The sequence below is a fragment of the Pipra filicauda genome, unplaced genomic scaffold (genome assembly GCF_003945595.2).
Source record: "Pipra filicauda isolate LSUMZ 115617 unplaced genomic scaffold, ASM394559v2 scaffold5_size6683894_pilon, whole genome shotgun sequence".
Lineage (NCBI taxonomy): Eukaryota > Metazoa > Chordata > Aves > Passeriformes > Pipridae > Pipra > Pipra filicauda.
The window spans coordinates 641,298-656,675 of record NW_024104754.1 but is presented as its reverse complement, the minus strand read 5'-3'; the positions used below and the strand labels follow the sequence as shown (position 1 = coordinate 656,675).

Below are 15,378 nucleotides of genomic sequence, written 5' to 3'. Positions count from 1 at the left end.
TTTCTTTTCTCAACAGCTTCTTTCCAACATGATGCCCATAACAGGAATAAATTATATCCCACTGGACCTGATCATCTCATCTGGCAGCATGCTTTGGACAACCACAAGTATTGAACAGCGGGAAGTTAGAGAAAATCTAACGGACAACTGCAGAAAAGCTTGTCAACAGGTCCATACTCAGTCACGATCCACTCGTTACCCAGAACTTTGTTTTCAACTGAAGCAAGTGGTCTCACCAGTTGCAAGGGGGATTCTGGTCTCGATGACGCACTGGTCTCATCTGTTACAGCAGAGCTCGGGAAAGCCACAGCCCTGATGTGGCTGACAGGCTGAAGGCCTTCACCTCCCCAGCTGCACAGGTCTCCTCCTGGTTGAGGAGTGCAGAGGAGCTCATCACCACCACCCCCAAAATTTCTCAGCTCACTTCTATTTCATGTAGATTTAATTTTGTCTGCTTTGTCACCCTGTAGTGCCCACTGCTCTACACTAGCATTCCACGATTATGCTGCCTACCTACCAAGTTCCAGCAGTTGCCACATCAAGGCTAATTTTTGTCTGTGTTAAGGAACATACCTTGTTTGAGCAGTTCCCTTAGCAGCACACCAACCAGGCTGCCTCCAGCTACGGGGCAAACTGCATTTCTCTCAGCAACAGACACATCACGCAGTCACAACAGACACAAGCAAAAGCAAGCACAAGGTATATTACAATGAACTACTCTGATCTTCTTTTCACATTCTTCTGTGATCAGCAACTGCTTCTGAGTAAGCAATGTCTCTTTAGTTTGAGCTATAGAACACACTCTTATTTCCAAATAAGCAATTCCCTGCCACTGCATGAAAGCACCTCTCATTAGCCTAGGCGGTTTTGCTACTTTGTACCATTTGTCAACACAGACAGTAGTGGTACAAAAGCAGTTTCCATAGTTTAAAGTTCTGCCAAACACCATAGCAAAGTGGTCTCTGCTTCCACTCTCTTCTCAGTAAATGATCAGACTGCCACGGATGTGGTAAATGATAGTCCCAGTGAAAGTTCAGGTATCTATACAATGTCATATAGAACTGAATTGAGTCAGGAACAGAGGTGAAAAGGCAGTAAAGAGATCACAACATATAAGTGAGAATTTCAGCATCATTTCTGTTTAGTTTTTTTCTCCTTCTGCTCGCAGAACTAAAAAATATTAAGTTTATCTTAAAGGATGGCAAATGGGCAGTGAGTAGATGTGACTAGTACTGTAACATTACACCACCTGTAATGTTATCTCATTACTGATAAAAATAGAGCAACTAGCTTTTGCAAAGGATAGAAAAATACTACTGCATGCACAAATACTCAAACAATCTCACGAATATAAAATTTTATGACAATGAACATATTCTGAGCTCTAACCTCTGCTTTTGCACCAGTGTTAACTATGTCAGCTAGATTTATTTCTTTTAATATAGTACTATAGGTTATTGTCCCCATCCATACAGGAGAAACCAATACAGCAAAGATATTACTAAAAGGAAACTTCTACTTCACTCTCACTGAGAAAAAAAATGCAAGTGATTTAGCTATATTGCTTTAACTGTCCTAGTGTGACCTGTGAGCACAAAAAAGGCTTTTCATCATTTCAGACCAAAATGTAAAGTGCATCATTTGTAACAGTAAAATGAGGTTTAGGTAAGTGAATCTGAATTAATGCAAGGTGGTCTGGAGAACCTTAGCATTTTGTTCCTCCCTTTGCAACAGGTAACTTGGGTTAATAGCCAATATACAAATATACATGTATCTTACATATTAAAAAATACATGACATGTCTAACTGGATGTTACACTTCTTTATAATTCTTAGTAATTGTACAATCACCTTGAGAGTTAAAATTTGATTGTGCTACATCAGTAACAGTTATGTGAGGCATCATAATTGTCCAACAATATGAAAGCTTACCAACAGCAGAATTTGCTATTAAGAGAGGTTTTAACTACATAGGAAAAAAAAATATCATTACAGTTTACTCATCCCTGTTTGTACAGAAGTTACAGCTTCGTGTTACAGGTCCAACTGAAAGCCACCTCTAAGATTATAACTGACTGTACTAAATACTCCAGTTCTCCCATCTTGGCCACAATTTGACTACTTCAGAATAACCAGAAAAGCATCACCAGAAACTGGTGCTTGCTACATAGTGTAGTGTTAGTCTTCTGTAAGACCATGTGCTAAAAACCCTGCCTCAGAGGACAGAAGTTCTCAGCCCATCTGAATGCCAGAAACTTTGATCACCTTAAAGCAAGACATTAGGGAGTCCTACTCTTTCAAGTGATCAGAGACCCACATTTCTCTTCGTTTTCCTTGACCTGGATGCCCGTCCCTGCTGCACCTCAAAAATCCATACGTGCACAATGTGTGAAAGGAGTCACTGTTGTGGGAGACCACAGGGCAATCAAGGTGTTAGAGGAACAACTCCAAGGAACTGTTGATACAAATCATACACATCTGACTGTCCATACAGTACCAACTACAGCCTTAAGCATACTACTGAATATTAGATTTACATCACTTACAACAGCAATATGCTTTTATGCTGTAATTTTAACTTTCATGTCAAGACTCCAAGACAGGCACAGAAACACCAAATGCTGATCAACTGCCAAACTACCACAGGCATGGAATATTTAACAATTTGGGGGAGGAAAAAAACCCCAAACCCCAAAAATATGGTCAAATAACCATTGTTCAGCTCAGGCATCAACCTTGTTCGCAGAAGAAAAGATAGATTTAAGGGAACAGATTACCCCAAATGTTAATTTACTAAATAGTTTGTATGGACTAATAAGACACTGGTCTGCAGATGTGTAGAAAAAGGCAGCATACCAGAAGCTCTTCTTTTTCCAAGAACAAATCCTTAGCAAATGCCTGTAAATCAGTGACACAGGCAGAAGTAGGAGCAACGGAAAGAGCCACGGGCAATTTGGATCCAACCACACGGTTACAGGAATCCAGGCGGGAACCAAGTTGGAGTTTCTACCAGTAACTGGAACCTGCACTCAGAAAAAATCCCAATAACAGGCTCCCAGTACCCACTAGTGACTTGTCACTGAAACCTTTCCATCAGCAGAGCTGTGGTTTAGCTGTCATACTTCGTTCACCTGGATATTTCAGAAATCAGTTTTAATGGCATTCTCTATTGGAAATCAGCATGTATTTCCCATTTAACTCCTAATTTTAAGATTGACACTAATGCACACCTATACATGGCCCTTTACGAAGGACATTCAAATAGCATGCATTTTATCCACTCCACCTTCTTTTAGAGGAACACTGAGCTTACATCTGAACACACAACCATATTACACAGCAGAAATCTGTACCAGTCAGCCATGGCAGAATCAAGGTGGGTGAGCACACACTGCGCTGCTCTGAGTTGGTAAGACAGACAGTCCAAGGTAGACAACAGCTCTCCAGGTAAAAACAATAATTTTCTTGTGAGGTATCTGCATGTGTGAGTGGCTGAAGCTTAACCCTGCACCCTAGGAAAAAAAACCTGCTCATATAAAGAAAAATGTAAATGGCAGAAAATTAATAACTTAAAGAAACACAGATAAATGGATCATACAATCAGCAAGATATAAATATATTTAAAAACTACTTATTGCTAATGATCTATTATTACTGTTCAAAAGAAGTTGGTTTAAAGTTTAAAAGAAATGGCTTTTTTAGTTATTTTCTTTCCACTGCCCATGTCTTTTCATAGAAGTTAGCAATTTCAACATTCTATTTCATTTCAAAAGAATTAAGCATTCAGTAAACAGTTATCAAGCAAAAAGAAAAGACCTTACAGGTCACTTTATGAAAAAAAAATTATATAAAGAAAAGAGAAAGAACTGAGAAAGCTATTGTCAGTGAACACATGCATTCACTTACACATGTGAATTACACCTGAATGATCAGATTTCACTAACACACAGGGAAGTAGGCAAGAAATCTATAAATACCACAGCCTACAAACAGGTTTCGATAGAAATAACTATCACTGCCCCACCCAGCCTCCCCAGATGAGGTTTTTGGCTGCTGGAAATGCACCAAGTTTATATACTCTCTTCCAAAATTTGTATTCTGTCTAGCCTCCTTTTCATTGTAAGAAAACGCAGATACTAGATGTCTTAGAGAGTATAAAAATCAAATTTGTACATATACGCCACATACAAGAAACACTTGCAAAACTGTATGTAGTCACCTGAATGAATTTTTACAGTTAGCAAAAAATACATATCCATGCCCATACACGGTCATTGCATTATGTCACTGTGTCATACTAACTGAGAGTCAGCTGAGGTTACCTTTGGAGCTGATTTATCATTATAAAAGCAAAGTATCATATAAAAGCCATGAATTTCCATAAACCCAATGTCTATGGTATCTTGATCAGAGTGATAGTAAATGATGTGGCTGGCTCAGTTCAACTCAGCACAGCTGGAGGGCTGTTGCTATATATAATCAAGCTACCTCTGACCGTATGAGCCATTCCATCAACTACAGAATATCAGCATCACCTTTGAGAACTGCTTCTCGTCCAGGCCAGAGGACAATAAAAGCAGTATAAGCCTAGTTTGCTGATTCATGGAGTGATCTCATTAGATCTGAGCCCAAACTGCTACTTACAAGGTGAGGGAAATTATACTGCAAATGCAATGCAAAGATGATACGACTAACTTGAATAAATGAGCCAAGTGTAAAGAAGGCAGTAATATCAGACTACTTGACTCAGAAGACGGCTGGACCGCATCAGAAATCTGTTTAGTCAAGAATCATTTTGGAGGATTCAGCCAACTTCCCCCTTGAGAGAAGCCTCTAAAGCAGAAGTGTGTTACCCTCTTGCTTTGTGTCCAACAAATGCACCAATTCCTGAGCAAATATTGTTTTCATACAACCCCATATTCTTCACAGAGGACACACGTAGGAGTATAGGAAAGGACGCTGCTTCTGAGCAGTGCGGTCTAGTGCAGAGGGAGAAGAGCCACAATATTCCATAAACAAAAAGAAGTATTTTATTTGTTCAGAATAACAGATGTTTCTTTACCTTTGTCAGGACAATCAAAACTACAACCACCTGCTATAAGTAAGACCAGTTTCAGTTCAGCTTTAATCTGTTTTTCCCCGCACTAGAACGGGAAAAGAGCCAAGGAGACAGAGACTGCTATTATCGAGCACTTACATTATCTCCTTATGGCTGAAAGCATTGTATAGTACATGGGGGATCCTTAATTGCTTACATGCCTTTAAAAAAGCAGTAAGACACACAAAACAGATACATACTATCAAGAAACATGTTCCCACATTACCACTGCCTCGCTAAACTCCCGCCATCTCCCCGCATTACTAGGTAACACTATCTTTGTGCTTAGTTACTTTGTGTTAAAGAGACAAATGAGAAGGAAGGGGAAAAAGGCTGTTAAAAGTATTTTAGCACCTCATCCATAACTATGATGGTCTCAGCAGATATATCCACTAAATTTCATGGTTATGAGATTATACCTCAGAGCAAAGCTTATTTCAAGAGCACTTATCATCATCAGATCCACTTGCTGAAGCGATTCAGTATACACTTAATGTTCTAATCTACTTTTTCCTTTCATTCAAGAGTGCTGGTCAGGGATGGCAGGACAAGGAAATCAACAAAAAGAAGCTTACTGAAAGGAGAAAAAAACCCTAAAATTTTACTATAATTATTTTCTTGACTTAGTTAGCTGATTCGCCAAACCAGTAACAAAACAACAACAACAAAATCCCAGTTGGATTAACTCTGTAAATAATAGGTGACTGTGTAAAGAACAAAATTTCTAAGCTCTGCCATTTCAATTCCACCTGCAAATATGTACACACAAATATATATGTATATAGAATATAAATATATATATATGTAAAGTCAACTTTTAACTCTTAGCATTAGAAGTTTAATCCTCCATATATTCAAGAACTTTGTAAGCAAAGACATGTGAAGTCCAACTCCCCTGAACCATATTTCTTACTGCTCTGAGCATTCATGAAGTTAATCACCCTTTTTAGCATGGGAAGTATACTATGCTGCTCCTAGCAACCTAGTAGTCTGAAAATAATGGTTATAAAATAAGTAATCAGATTCTTAACACCTTGTATCTGCTTACCTAGCAGTATAAAGAATTACAAGAGCACCTGTATTAGATATCTTACAAAGCAAAATAGGAATATTACATTGATGTTACAAATACTATCATACAGGCATGGATATAAAGTAGACCTGTGGGGTTTTTTTACATGTGTTACAGGATCCATTTCTATTTTTTCTTTAGCTGCTACCATTGAAACTTACACATCTGCAAGAGCATGTTCCAAGATGTAGCAGGTTCAACATCAGTCATCTACAACCTCAGTTTTGAAAGGAAAAAATGTAGCTGTTTTAATACACAGAAGAATGAAAAAATCATCAATTTTAAAGATATTCCTCTCTTTTCCCCTTCCAGATCTTGTATAATTGCAAGCCCTTAATTGATGATGTGCATGAAGCATTTCTGTGGCTCCCGATGAACAAAGCACAGAAATGTGACAAAATCAATTACAAATGAGCAATAATAAGGCTTGATCTTTACCCCATTCAAGTCAAGTACAATCCCCCTGCTTTGATCAGTAAAAGCAGGTCCTGTCATTTTTGCTCAGTGTGCTTTAGTAAAATGCTCTCCATGAAAAATCAAAATTGTACCATGCCAATTTGTGTGGATTAATCACACACAAAACGGCCTGATCCTACTCTCACAGTAGAGTTTTGCAATTGATTTGAAATTAAAAAGGAAAATACTTACATACATAAGTAACTGTTAATGAAACATTTTGGGAGGTGTTACCTACTATCAGGTTGGCAGAACACATTTCTAGATACAAATTTCAAAATTAGTCTAATGAATACAAGAGAATTCTGAAAACTGATTTTCTCACCTGTATGTATAACTAACACTTAAAAATATAAGGTATTGCAAAATTAAAAATTACTTTAAATGAATGAAGAAAAATAACCAAAGCAAGTGGATACAGACAACTAAATAATCAGAGTAGCTTCTATGATGCTAACAACAGCCACATCGAAAACAGCAGAAATCTGAATCTAAGTTTAGGTTGACTAACTGTTCCTCCATCAAAATACAGCCCTGCTGTGATACATATTGCAGTTCAGATGACAAGAGATGCAACATCACGCACCCGCTTTCAGTGCTCAAAAGTACACGTTGTACAGACTGCAAAGAAAAAAATTAATTATTTTATATTATCTAAATAATACTCATAATTAAACTCATAGTACTTAAATTGTAACTCTATTACAGTATTTAACCCAAGTGCTTCAATTAACTTTTGAGAACCTCAGATTTTCAGGCAGATGACAACTTTTGCTGTCTTTTTTGGTAAATCTGTAAAGCAACACAGAAGTTAAAAACAGCCCATGACAGCTTATTTTTCAAAACAAATATGGCTCTCAACTGAGCTAGGAAAACAGGCAGGGTTTTTTCACAAACCAACATCCCAGGTGCCATATTCTAACCAGGGAGAGGGAATGCTTAGGATTAGTGGAGTGGTACCTGGCAGATCAGCTATTTTATCATTTTTAAAGCATCTTTACAGCCCTTCTCTGGTATGTAGTAACTACCGGTCTTCCTTTATCTTCCTTGACTATCCTAATAGCATACCTAAGACAGCACTGAAAACACGTAGGTGTTGGCATAAGGAATCGTTCTTTTGTTCTCTGCTGTTGAGGGAACACCACCTTTGTCAGGCGGCGCAGCAGCGTGCGCAAGTGAGCACCCACTTGGATCCATCTGCCTCCCCGTGACAGGCGGCCTCTGCACGGAAACACTCACAGAAAATGAACAGTCACTGCTGACCGATCATTAGCCTGACGTCTTGTGTTTAAATATACATATATACGTACTTATATGTTTGTGAAACGTCTGTTTTGAGTTCAGCAACCTCGGAGTACAGTGAGTTATGTTCAGTGATGAACAGCGTCTGGCGCGTCTCATCACTGAGCTCCCACATCCTGACAGCACCGGGAGCGTTCCAACACAGGACCGCTCACACAGATACCACTCGCAAGGGCCACGCACAGCTCTGCTCAGCCCCTCTGCAGCCCTTACCCCGGGCTGCTGCTCCCCACGAGCTGCCCCTTCCCACCGCACGCCCACGTTGTCCCTGTCCGCGCAGGGGACACAGCGCGGGCTTCACCCCGGTTAACTCTGGAGAGCGGCCCTGCAGCGGGGGCACGGGCAAACTCTCCTGCCGGCACCGCTTCCCGCCGCGGCCCGACGCCCCTGGGCTTCTTGCGGGGCTCCCCTGCGGGGGTCGGACAGGACCCCGCCGCAGCCCGCGGGTCCCATAGGTGCCGAAGGGCCCCTCTCCCCGTGCCCGCCGCGGCCGGCGCAGGTGGCGGGAAGGCTGCGCCCATTCCCGGGCAGACCTCGCCTCCTAGCGCCCGCGCCGGGCCGCGCTCCGGGCACCGGGAACGGCGCCCCGGCTGCCTCCCGAGCCCCTCCACCTTCCTGCATCGGGCCCACCGCGTGACCGACCGAGGGGGCAGGGAGAACGTAAGGGCCCGGCAAGGCCAGCAGAAAAGCAAAGCCGGGGAAAGACACCGAGCTGACATGGGTCCCCGGCTGCCCCTGGGCCCGCCCAGCCCAGCCAAGCCCGGGGCGGAGCGGGGGGCTTGGCGTTACCTTTCGAAGAGCAGCCGGATCATGAAGATGCAGAAGGCCAGGGGGAAGGCGAGGTAGAGGTCCTCCGCCTGCGGGAAGGCGGCTTCCTCCGTGCTCTGCAGGTCCGCCCAGGTGACGTTGTGCGGCAGCCAGAACCGCTCGTTCCAGAACCAGGCGAGGATCCCTGCCATCTTTGCTTTGTCTGCCGCGGCACCCCGCGCTCCGCTCCGCCCGCGGCGAGGCGCGTGTGAGCGGCTGCCGATGGAGAGGAGGATGGAGGCGTGTGTCAGCCCCGCAGCCGCGGATGATGCTGCCGAGCGCCGCCGTGCCGGTTCCCCGCCCGGCGGGGGCAGCAGCCGCCCCGCCTGTCACACGGCCGCGCCGGCCCCCATTGGCTCCCGCCCGCGCCCGCCGCTGTGGGGCTGCCCCGGAGCCGCCTTCCCCGCCCCTCTTCCCGTGCCAGCAGACCTCACCGAACCGCGAAACACAAGTGACGCGGCCCGAGCGAGCGGGGACCCCGTCCCGCTGGCGCTCACCGCGCCCGGGACTGCCGGCACCGGGCGCAGCCTCTGCCTCAGCGCCGGCCCGGCGCCCCCCCGGCCTGGCGGCTCCGCGCCCTGTCACCCTCCCGGCCGCCGCGGCCCTCCCTCCCTTCGCCACCCGGCCGGGCTCCCGGCGAGCCTGGAAAGGCTGTCCCCCGATTGGAACTGGCAGGTGGCAGCAGCGAAAAGCTGCACAGCCACGCGGAGCGGGGGCAGCTGCCTCAGCCTGGTCCCCGCGAGTGACCCCTGCCCGAAGCGCCGCTCCTGAGGCGTTTAACCGGGAGCGGGGCTGTCTCGGGTGGAAGGACCCTCAGACGTTCAATGACTTCACCCTGAACGCGAGTACAGGCGTAAATGAGGCATGGAAAAGCGTCGGAAATCACACGACTGATCAGCAACAAAACTGAGGTTAGGACCGTGGCTTTGCACTCCCGGCTAAAGAAAACCTTTTTGTTTTTACTTGCAAAGGTTTTCACTTTCGATTCATTATTCTCACTGCCGTGTCCCACTAAAGATATGCTGCAAGAGGAAAACTATAATTGATTCCACTATACTTTACAGCAAAGGTGTCTAGCAGACTTTAGTGTAGCTATAGCCACAGGACTGTACACATGGTGGTCTAAGCACACACAACGTTACTTCAAGTAGTAGGTATACCACTCCAGTAACATCACTATTTTATCTGCCCTGCCTCAGTTTATTTTAGATGGCTTAGGTTTCCTTCCCTTCTATCATGATTCTCTTCAGCTAGCTATTGAATACTAAGAGACACAGACTTCTGCACATGGTATATTTCAGTTTTACCATCCTGCTTTTATGTTTTCTGCTAACTTGTTCTTTTCACTCCACTGGCTCTATTTCCCCTTCCTAAAAAATTAATTGCATGGCTCCTTGTGTCTGTGCTGACATTTCTGTGGTGAATAAAATTATAACTCAAACATAATGCTATGGAAAACGTTGCACTGATTTAAAGAAAGCTATCAATTTCTGTATATGGAGATAATTTCCATCTAGGACATTTCAGGGAAGTTTCAGGAAATGCTTTGGCAGGATGGCTGAGTAGCCACGTGGGTAAACCTGCCACCGAATGTTTCTGTTTTATTGCTGAGCCAATTTCCTAAGTGTCTGTATTATTATTATTCTGATTCAGTTTTTGTGGTTGCTTCTTGGGGAGAGAGAAAAGAGCAGGTAGCTGGAGCCTGCTCCATGGACACCTAGTCCTTCAAACTGTCTGAAAAACAGTTTGAGTTCTAGCATCACTGTCAGATCTGCCTGTCCCCATCTCTTCCTTCACTGCATCTCAGGATTCTTCTCTGACATGAGCTATCTGTCAAAATCCAGGGCTTTGCTGTAATTTCAGTTCAGAGGGAAAGCAGACCATGAGTTGCACACCTCAAATGCAGCCTTCTTCACTTACAAATAAGACTTTTTGTGCAGAAGAAAACATCTCTCTGCTTAAATCAGCAAGACCCCTTTTATCCAGTACCAAAAACTGGCTACCATCTCTCTTCCTCCTTCAAACTTCTCTGCCTTGTTCTCACAGCCAGATTTAACCCCTCTTCCAACTGACTTAGAACTCACCTAGGATTTCCAGTGGGAGCTTATCTTTCAGCACTGTCTCACAAACACCTGACCTGGCTCCTTCACATACACATGTGCTTCTCAAATCATTCAGATCACTCAATTTTATGAATGGACTTGCATAAGTCAGTTTTAAATGGAGATGTGAGCGCACGTCCTCAGAATGACCTCAGAAGCATCAACTTTGAAATCTGATGAAAAGCTCTTTAGATATCATTTTAATGTCTGACAATACACATATAACCATTTACTTCATTGATGATAATTGTGTTTAAGGCAAAGTTGTTTTTAATCAGAAAATTGCTGTCATTATTCTGTACCTGAAGGTGACATATCTTTTGCAGCCTATTTCAATATTCCAATCACTTTAGAAGTACATTCAATATTTATGTCTGTTTGCATTCCAGTGAAGTAGTGCTTTCACAGTCAGTGCTGAGACTCACAGGTGCTGCTGCTTGGCTTTGCTTATGTACAGATATAGGAAAGGAACAGACCTTTGAAAAATGAACCTAGCAACAGTAATAATCTGATGATGCGTAAGAGGTTAATTCCTTCTGAACAATTAGTATAATTGACTTTTGTGTCAGACTAAAATTTTTGGTAGGACAATAGATCTGAAAATGAATGACAGTTCTGAATGTTTGGAAGGATGATGTTTAAAAGCTTTTAATTGAATTCAAACTGTGGAAGCAATTATGTAGATGTAGCCAAGATATGACTGTGGAATGAGGATGCCTAACTGTTGTGCTTTGAAGGGAGATATTACCACGGTGGTTTTTTTTCTGCCCCCTAAAATTATTATATAACAAAATGGAGCCAGATAGAACTTTAAAAACCATGGTTTCATATGTGGTCTCATATCTTGAAGGAACTTATTCCAAGGTGGTGCTAGAACTTGGCTGGCCTAAAAAATGTAAAGTGTTGAAAGTGAGTCTGGTTCCTCAAAAACCCATCCTGGGCACTCTGTAATTACTAACAAGAGTTAGTAATAATTAAACAAAAGCAGATAGACAGATTCACCAAAAGTTACTGAACTTGTGTTTTTACTCCAAAAGGAAAAGAGAAAACTGACAGGCTGCAAATCGCTAGTTCAAGACCTTGAGCAATCAGCAGAGTGGCCGCTGTAAAATGAAGGACTTCTTTGTTTATGTCTTTTTTGTTTATTTAGCATCAAGAGCCAGGTTATTTAGGAATAAAATTACTGTTCTTAGTCTAATGAAGTTCCTCCTTCAGGCTAAGAGCAAGTGTATTGAATACATTTTCACACAGCGGAAGACTGCATTTGCTCACCAGCCTTGCTTCTCCACACAGCGACAAAGTTCCAGCAGCCTCTTCACATCAGACTAGGAGATAGAACAAAATGTGTGACACTTTCAAATTTAGCATTGTTTTAACGCATGAAAATTCAGAAAGTTTTCTGGAAAATTTAATTTAGTTTTTTTAATAAATATTAAACAGCTTAAAATATGCAGTGATTTTTGCTGTCTTAGGCTTCCACACATATATAAACACACACACACAAAAAGCATAGATTAAAAATAAAAATAAGCAGTAGTTGGACATTAAGATAACAGAGTCGCTTTAAGTAATGGGACTCCTAAGATATCAGGACAATGTTCCAATAAGTATTGCAAAAACTGCATAGAAAATCAGCATGTTGTTTAAACTCAGCTGTTTGGCATAGAAATGCCATTTAAAGTTTTCAGGCAAATATGACTTGAGTTACAAGCTCATAACAAAACCTTGGAGGCTTCCTTCAAGGATATTAACAGGAATCTTTCCTACTGGGAGTGTTTCAAAAGCAGCTTTACTAGCTTGCAGTGGGCAATAGCTCACTATTTCTGTTTACCTGTCATGGTTTATTTTTCCATCTGCAGTAAACAGGAGTGAGTATCACATCTCCAAACTGCTTTGAGAGAGTTTAGTAACATGTATTTGTTACCACCAATGTGCTTGTGCCATATTGCTGGGCCACCTGGAGGAATTTGTCCACCAAAACAGGAAAAGTTGCAGAAAAACCTTGATTTTAAAGAACTGCTGAAGAATTAATTGAAAGCAATCAGACAAATTTTTTATCTCATTTAGTCTGCTATAACTCTGGAGTAGACTTACATGCAAGGAACTGTGATCAGACTCTGGACCAGTCCCTTTAATCAATTGGATAGCACAGGTGCCAATAACACTATCCACTGAGACTTCTTGACATCCAAATCTGAACTGGATTGTTCTTAAGCAGAAGAGGTGGCTATGGCTGATCCCTGTAAAAGCAGTGGTGCCAGTCCCACTTCCATAGATCGGTGTCATTAGACTGCTGATATTGTGCCTAGCAGAAGGGCCAAGAACTGCCTGGGTGTTGTGTGACTGCTCTGTGCCCTCCTGGGGAGCGTGGAGGACCGTGGGCATGGGGGAAGTGGCAGTGCAAGTCATGGCCATGAGCTGTCATTCTTCTAACATGTCTTCTGCCTGCTGCTCCCAGCAGTTCTTGTGCTCCCTTCCAGTTTCTTGTGCTACTAGTTTTCCAGCTTCTCTGATAATTTCACGTGAGAAACACACTAACACAGCAGCAATCTTCATTACAAATGCTATGCTGGGCCAGTCCAATCAGTCTTGACTCCTGCACAGGGTTGTATTAGTCTGAAGAGACCAGTCTGGCTTTACCCAATTACCAGACAACATGCCCTGAATTCAAATCACTAGCAGAGCTCCATGTAATAGCACTTAAAATACATCAATACAGTAGGTGTCCTCAGGTTATATCACTCCATAGCCTTCCAAATGTTTTATCTTGGCAGACAAACAAGTTTTGTCACTTGGAAAGACATGCAGTGGTAATTAGTTTGGCTGCTGTGAAAAGATATGCAGACAAGTAGTTTTAGCTGAAAGAAAGGTTTACAAGCCTTGGGATGGTTTGTGCTTTGTGCTGGGCTTCAATTAAAGTCAAGATCTGAAGCAGAACTACTCTATGAGGACTGGTCAGAAGGAGAGGAGGAAGCAGGAATTGCCTGATTCCTTGTATGTCTCCATGCTTCATTCGTCTTCATTTTTCACTTTGGTTTGGTTTCCTGCTCTAGATTTTTAAAGAAAGCGTGCCAAAATGTACATCCAAATTATGACACCATCATCATAGTTCACTTGATTTCAGTGTTGTTTAATTACCTGAACTTATGCTAGGAAGAAATGAACTTCTAGGAAGAAATTTTTTACAGAGAGAGTAACCAGACATTGGAATGGGCTGCCCAGGGAGGTGGTGGATCCACTGTCCCTGGAGGTTTTCAAGATGAGACTGGATGTGGCACTTAGTGCCATCATCTGGTAACCACAGTGGCGTTGGATCAAGAGTTGGACTTGCTGATCTCAGAGGTCTTTTCCAACCCAGTTGATTCTATGATTCTATTCTATGATTCTATAAACTGAACTAGGCCCTACTCAAACTACAGTAAGAGTAGTCAGAGTCTTCTGTACCAATTTTAAATAAATTATCCTGAAAAAAAGCTTGTAATGAGGTTTGCATAACTCTGAGCATAGACAAGCAGCTGGAAAAAGTGCTGGTTTTATCTTGAACTAGATACACTGCATCACACTGCAACTGCCCTTCAGAAACATCTTCATGCCTATTCATGTGGCCAGGTTTGGGGTATAGAGTCACATTAGAATTTACTTAGTAAAAGAATTTTTAAACTTGAAGGAAGACAAAATTTACTGTATACTGTATTCATTTTGTCTCACCAGCATCCAAAGATGCTCTGGGAGACTGCAGACTTTCAGTAGCCAGGCCTTATTTCCATGCTCAGTGAAATCTGGGCACTGACCAACCACATTGTTGTGCCCGACTCAACAATGAACATGCAATCTGCAGTCTCTGCCAGCTTTATGTCAGCTATGAGGGGACAGACAATACCTGACTCTCTACGCAATGAGAGCACTAATCTGGCATAAAAAGTCAGATACTACAATGCTGACCTGTCATATTATTTACAGGGAGTTTGCATTGTCAGTGTGAGCTTCCACAGGATCAGTGTCTCCCATCTCACTGCTGCAAGCTGTGTTGCAGTCCTGGCAGCCTGGGAGTCATTTACTGTCTTATCAAACCACAGTCCTGAGAACTCCAGAAATTACTGTCAGAACTAAATTCTCTTACTTACATCTTCAGACAGCTTCCAAGATAATTATATTCTACCCAGAAGAACATTCACTTGGTCATCTCAGTTTTTTCTTCAGAGCTCATTTAACATCACTGTCACAATATCATCTGTTAGTTATCTGGTAACACTTTGCGTTTATACCTGAATGAAGCCAATGCTTTTTGTTATTTGTTTTAAAGACCCCACCTAGATAAATTATTATTCACCTAGGAGCTAGAGGACAGGTAACTTGCTGGCAATAAATTTGTATTTTATCACAGTTTTAAACATCTTCCGTATAAATTTCACCGTAATTATGTCACAGCTGTGCAGAATTTTATTTTTGCCCAAAACATATGTTTGGGTTGACTGAAACTATTGTTAAATTCATGCTGAATTTATCAAATTAGCATTTTCATTTCCCTAAATCATCAAATA

General features: G+C 42.3%; 1 protein-coding gene across 1 annotated transcript in view; it reads right to left on the bottom strand.

Annotated features, from left to right (window-relative positions):
* Positions 1-9,069, bottom strand: part of CERS6 (ceramide synthase 6) — a 109,347-nt gene extending 100,278 nt beyond the window's left edge. Inside the window, exon 1 of the mRNA XM_027733724.2 lies at positions 8,718-9,069. Within this exon, the coding sequence (XP_027589525.1) occupies positions 8,718-8,887 (170 nt within the window). The 5' untranslated portion in view covers positions 8,888-9,069. The remainder of the gene's footprint in view (positions 1-8,717) is intronic.
* Between the last annotated feature and the right edge of the window lie 6,309 nt (positions 9,070-15,378).